Source organism: Mizuhopecten yessoensis, unplaced genomic scaffold (assembly GCF_002113885.1).
Source record: "Mizuhopecten yessoensis strain PY_sf001 unplaced genomic scaffold, ASM211388v2 scaffold11021, whole genome shotgun sequence".
Lineage (NCBI taxonomy): Eukaryota > Metazoa > Mollusca > Bivalvia > Pectinida > Pectinidae > Mizuhopecten > Mizuhopecten yessoensis.
The window spans coordinates 407,711-414,504 of NW_018408839.1; the positions used below are offsets into that span (position 1 = coordinate 407,711).

Here is a 6,794-nt window from a genome sequence, read left to right on the forward strand (position 1 = left end):
TTTGTGATTTTCATGTGCCCCAGGTCCCTCGTTTGCCTTTGGGGAGGGGGTAAAGTTTGGTATTGTTTATATAGACAATTCGACAAATGAACAGCCATCACATACTTTTTATCTCCAACCCAACTAATGTGCTAGTAATAGTAACAACCTTAATTCTTTATGAATTATAAAGTCTCCATAGTAACGCTTCCAAGTTCTTACCCTACATGTCTGAAGTGGTTACAAATTGGCATTACAGAGCAAATGTAAATATTGTGTCATGATTGCTTAAATAACCAGGTGAGCGATACGAGCCCCCTGGGCCTCTTGTCTAATTTCTCCCATGGGACAATGGGACTATGCAAACTTTCAACTATGCATATGCATTGAAAAGTGTCATTCTGAGCATCTTAAATGTCATTATTAACCTGTATACTGGAATATACAATTGTTTATATTTTAGATGTTGGTATTCCTGGTGTGAGTATTGTATGATTCCATGAACTCACATCTTGATTTATTGATTAAATTAAATCTACTTGACTTTATAACACTGTCCAGGGCTGGGAGATGTAAAGTGAATTATAAATCTACAATTGGTTATAAAAACCAGTGAAGGCAGTGTGTGTTTAGGGAATCTGAGGAGGAGTAACGTTACAATGTTTATATCCAGACAGCTTATGAGGAGGTTCACCGGCGTAACATTCAGAGCATCCTGATGCCGATGTCGATAGATCCTGTCAGTCCCTGTCTGGTCCTCCACGTGTCGCGTACAAATATTGTGGGAGATACCATCGCCCAGATCATGATGCAAGGGACTGCTGACTTCAAGAAGCCACTGAAGGTAAAAGTTGGATGTGTGAGGGAAATAAAAGTTAAATAACACGATACATGTTAATTAGAGACCATAGGTTTTCATTAAACAATTTAAATTAAAGACACGCATGACTTCATTGAACTAAATATATAAAAGAAACTTAAGTCTTTACATAATATAGAAAGACATGTTTTTCCATTAATCTACATATAAAATTGTGTCAGAGGTAGTGATGTAATAATTCAGTCTGGTTCAAGTAACACACAGCTTACATTTGATTCTCAATTAGTAAAGTTATTAGTTACGTGCCCTGAATGCATTACAAAAGCTTGTTTTCATTGTCAACTTCACCAATAACAAAGGTAGACAATTAGAAAACATGGCACATTGCAGCATCAGTCAGGAGTATTTCTCAAAACAAACTTGGCTGACCAAGCACTAATCGATCCACTGCTATACATGTCAGTCCCTAGTATGTAAGCCTAGAAGGTTTTTTTCTGGCATAATGAAACTTTAGTAGGTAATTCAGTTTTGCAAAATCTCATACAAACCATTTTCAAGCACAGCTATGAATGATCACCAAATGGAAATTTAAAAAAATTGTAATATTATCATAATATTAGAGTTAACCAGCTGTCCATTGTGAAAGAGAATCATATTGATTGAGTACAATATGTATGTTGAGTCTAGCATGATACAGTACAAATATCTATTGTACTCGTATTGATAAAACACAAAAATTTATGCTGAATCTGTAATAATAAAGTACAAATATCTTATTTATATTAAATCTATTTTATCTATATTTATGCTAACGTATACATATATCCTATAACATTGTATATCTGATTTAAGTCGTCTGAGATGATGATAACGATACCCTGATTATAGACAAAGAGCGACTCCTCCATATCGATCATGTCATCTGCTGTGAAATCATTTATTTTCATTGTGTTTTAATTTGGCTGTTTTTAATCACACGTTTTCTGGTTTTATTCTGGTTCTGATAGCACAACCAGTGAAGTGTTTATGTGTGATGTTTTGATGACTAGTATCATAGGTACTTGGTGACCTTCATCAGACAAATCATGTCAGCTTCATTGGATTGGTGACCTTCATCAGGCAAATCATGTCAGCTTCATTGGACATTTGTCTGATGAAAGTGTCGGGTTAAATATCATCAAAACACCACACATAAACAATCCTCAGCTTGTGCTATATGAACCTCTACACAATTCATACTTACCAACCTGAAACAAATGTTTGAAAAAAATACATTTTTGTGTGGTTATAAAGTTGTGGAAAAGTTGTTCCAATCATTTAAATTTTAAAATGAACATGTATATTTTGAGAAATTTAACACATAAAAAGGTACATAATATAGTATAATCAACAGAATAAAACTGTGTTATTCTCATGTACAGTCAGAACCGTCCATATCTATATAAACTGTATGATAATGCTCTGTACTGGTTCAGTACGACCTGTTTTACTGGTCACAAATAGTCATGGATTAAGATTTTCCACAAATATATTCCCTGGAAAATGAATTACATGGAAAAAGAAGGTGACATGCTAATTAGTTTACGGGAGAGTACATTGTATGCCCTGCAGGTCATGTTTGCTGGTGAGGAAGCCATTGATGCTGGAGGGCTGAGAAAGGTTTGTAACTTTAATCCTTCGATGATGAGGTGTTTGTGTGGCCAATTCACTTTCTCTTTGCTCTGTATTGCAGGTGATATTTGTAGGGGAGGAGGCAGTAGATGAGGGTGGTGTCAAGAAGGTGGGCCTTGAGAGCTTAACATCGTTGAGATTCTAACGTCAGTTGTGTATAGTCTACTCATAAATGTACCATAACATTCAACAGAAATGTGGAACTTTTATGCTGTAGTGGAAACTTTAATTTTGATGTATGTCCCACTGTCAGAGTATGTAGTGTAAAGTTTGAAGATTATTGGTGGACAAACATAGCTCTCTAAAAGATATTTGATCCTGATCTATTACATGTGTCAACTTAATTCTGTTATCTTTACTTCTGCCAAAACAGATTGAGTGTCCACAACTGATTAGAATCCCTGCCGTTGTAAAGCCAACTCAGTTCTGTTCATGAATTCTTGTTGTTCTGTTAGTTATACAGAGGCCTAGAATTTGTATGTCACTATAGGTAGCAGAGTACAGTAGAAATGGCTTGATCCTGAAAATAAAGGGCATGTCTCAGATAAACATGGATAGCGGATTTTTTTCTGAAAACCTGTCTTAAATTGAATATCACCTACTTGGTAACAGAAATACTCACGTTTTAGCAGAGGTCGTTCAACTGGATTTTTCACAATATTTACAAATGTGCTGAGTACAAAAATAGACTACAGGAAAAGCTAGTTTTTGTTGTGTAGACACAGATTTGTAAATGGACAAAAATGTAGTCTCAAACCAAATTCGATTTTTTGTTTGTTTTTAAATGTGAAGCCCACATCATTATGTATATGCCAATTTTAGTGCTAATTTGTTTTTTAAACTTTGATACATGTAATATTACATGGGTTATTCATAGTATTTGTTATACTTTTCCTTTTTATTCTCTATACTCTTCTATAGTGAAATTTTTTCGAAATTCCAGATGTTTGCCTCCGAAAAATGTTGACTGGTCAACATCGAAAATTTTAACTGGCTTTGAGTAAAATGTTGACTGCTTACGTCACAGCTCATTACTATTCGGTACTTCCCGGCCATTACAACTTCCGCCGTTAAGCAATTACATGTACCAATAGTGGCATCCCTATAGGAAGTATTGCTCACGTCTGCTTCCGGCCGTCTGCAATGTTTATGGATGTCGGCTGCCTTATGTACAATCATGGACAGATTTGTGGAATACACTGCTGCAGAAATTGATGAAATTCTTAATAACAGAGACAGTACAAACACCAAGAATGTGATCAGAGTTGCAGAGAAATTAATAACAGAGTATATTGAAGCAAAGCACAACGCATTAGCACAGGATTTTTTTCAAGATAAATCCAAATTGGAAACGTCAGAAATTTTGAAAAAGTTATAACAAAACATTTGTAGACTGAGTTTTCGGTCAACATGTGTTATGTTGAACCCTTGGACCAAACTGTTGCCTTCAGCCTTCGGCCTCAGGCAACAGTTTGGTCCTCTGGTTCAACATAACACATGTTGTCCTCAAACCCTGTCAACAAATGTATAATGTTTCACAGGACTTAGCCTAGCCTATATATATATTATGCCAGTGAAAAATTACAATCCCCTGCCATTTCAAGTTTCCTCCTTTGTTCTGGGTTAATTTGTTGGTGTTAATCTTTTAAATAACAATATATGAGTGTGTTTTATACCTCCACCAATTCATATCTGTCCTGGTGTTTTATACCTCCACCAATTCATATCTGTCCTGGTGTTTTAGAAATTATTTCTTGCATTCAATATTTGGTCTTTAAAACTTCTCGGAGTATTAATTGAGTTAATTTAAGCACACCTTCTTGAAAGTCAAGTTTTAATTGTTGTTTGTACTACCGGTATAATAATGAAGTTTCCTATCTATTTCGCTTATCTCTTCAAATTTCTGCTAAACAATTTATACAGGTCTTGCATTACTTCTTAAGAACCACTGAATGGAATTTAACCAAATTTGACTAGAAGCACCCATAGACAGACAGGATTAGAAATTGTACAAATAGTGGGGCCAACCCCAGGGGTCTTAGGGGAAGTGACAAAAGGATAATTTCACAAGGGTCTTAGGGGAAGGGACAAAAGGATAATTTCACAGGGGTCTCAGGGGTAGGGACAAAAGGATAATTTCACAGGGGTCTTAGGGGTAGGGACAAAAGGATAATTTCACAGGGGTCATAGGGCTAGGGACAAAAGGATAATTTCACAGGGGGTCTTAGGGCTAGGGACAAAAGGATAATTTCACAGGGGTCTTAGGGCAAGGGACAAAAGGATAATTTCACAGGGGTCTTAGGGCTAGGGACAAAAGGATAATTTCACAGGGGTTTTAGGGGTAGGGACAAAAGGGTAATTTCACCATAATATAGCTGGAGAAGCTTTTTTTCTGGAACAAAGAGATAAATATCAACTATTTTTAGTTAGATGCATTCAAAGGAGGTTTGGATTTAAAGTTGTGCGAATCGAAAGGCAGAGCCCTGTAGGGCCTAAAAGTATTCATAATATTGAAACAGATGAGATTCCAGCCCCACCATCATATATACAAATGCTGAGCATAAAAAAAGACAAACACTGTTCAGTCGTGTTATCAGAATTTACCGTACATTCTGGCTAACCTCCCAGGGACTTAGTTTCTAGGTCACAACTTTCTAGGTCACAACTTGGAAACAGTTGACATCCCCACTCTAGAGCCATAGTACAGATATGCTAGAATAATCAAGACATTCTAGCAGGACTGGCTGACGAGTCCCTTTGTCATAACTATGAAATGTTCCTCCTCATAATCATATATGCAATTGCTGGGCATAGTAATTCTAATACAGGTTTACTACCAGAATTGGCCTCATGGTCTATCCCACCCATGGTAACTTAGTGTCGGGGTCATAACAGGGAAATGGTTGAGACCCCCACCCTTTAATCACATGAACACAGTCATGCTACCAGAATTGGCCTTAGGGTTTGCCTACCCTTTGGGGACTTAGTCATTTGGTCATAACATGGAAATATTTGAGATTTCCACCTTACAACAATACGTAGAAACATAAATGTCCTCTCGGCCTCTTGTGTGTAGTGGGGTGTTGTTCATCTGACACTAGTATTTTGTGTGAAATGGAACCTTTGCACACTATCATTACCAAGACAGTGAGTTCCTGCCTGTAAACTTCAGGACATTTACACCATTCTGTTGTGTCAAATTCTTTTCAACATAACTTTTTGTGTTTTTGTTTATAATTTACTAATACCTAGCTAAATAACCTGACAAGTTAATGTAAAAAAAGGTGTGTTTATGATATAAAACCCTTGTTCATAATTCACAGGTATTTGGTCAATTATTAATACATGTAAAATATCATGGCTATAATATTAATATGAACTTTTTTAATTGTGTATTAAAACAAAAACATACACATGGAATTGATGATATATTTGTTCTCTTCTAAAAATACAAAATGTCATAAATTGTGAAATGTTAAATTCTTCTCTGGTTACTTTAAAGCTTTAGATTTTAATTTGTAAGAAGAAATAAAAGTATCAGAAAGAAGTAAATTTCTTACATAATATGATCAAAGATTACGTAGATCATTTAGTGTTTAGAAATAGACACATATCAATCTAAAAGGGAACAAGGGCAATTTTCTAGTCATTAGGTAAATGTATTTAGTTTGATTTGGTTGTATGATCAATTTGCTATTGAATTACAGGAATTTTTTCTGCTACTGCTTAGAGAAGTCCTAGACCCCAAGTATGGCATGTTCAAGTACTATGAGGATTCCCGTGTTTACTGGTTCAATCCTATGGTGAGTCACATGTTCAGGTTTTACGAGGATTCCTGTGTTACTGGTTCAATCCTATGGTGAGTCAGATGTTCTGGTATTACAAGGATTCCGGTGTTACTGGTTCAATCCTATGGTGAGTCACATGTTCAGGTATGACGAGGATTCCACTGTTACTGGTTCAGTTCTATGGTGAGTCAGATGTTTAGGTATTATGAGGATTCCCGTGTTACTGGTTCAATCCTATGGTGAGTCACATGTTCAGGTATTACGAGGATTCACATGTTACTGGTTCAACCCTATGGTAAGTCGCATGTTCAGGTATTGCAAGGATTCCCGTGTTACTGGTTCAATCCTATGGTGAGTCACATGTTCAGGTATTATGAGGATTCCCGTGTTACTGGTTCAATCCTATGGTGAGTCACATGTTCAGGTATTACGAGGATTCCTGTGTTTACTGGTTCAATCCTATGGTGAATCACATGTTCAGGTATTACAAGGGATTCCCGTGTTACTGGTTCAATCCTATGGTGGGTCAGATGTTC

At 36.2% G+C, this 6,794-nt stretch overlaps 1 protein-coding gene across 1 annotated transcript in view; it reads left to right on the top strand.

Moving 5' to 3' along the window:
* The window catches only part of LOC110464681 (probable E3 ubiquitin-protein ligase HERC4), an 82,599-nt gene that overhangs the window by 40,649 nt on the left and 35,156 nt on the right, over positions 1-6,794 (top strand). The window contains exons 18-20 of the mRNA XM_021520020.1: positions 653-823; positions 2,532-2,579; positions 6,178-6,273. Coding sequence (XP_021375695.1) covers positions 653-823; positions 2,532-2,579; positions 6,178-6,273 — 315 coding nt within the window. The remainder of the gene's footprint in view (positions 1-652; positions 824-2,531; positions 2,580-6,177; positions 6,274-6,794) is intronic.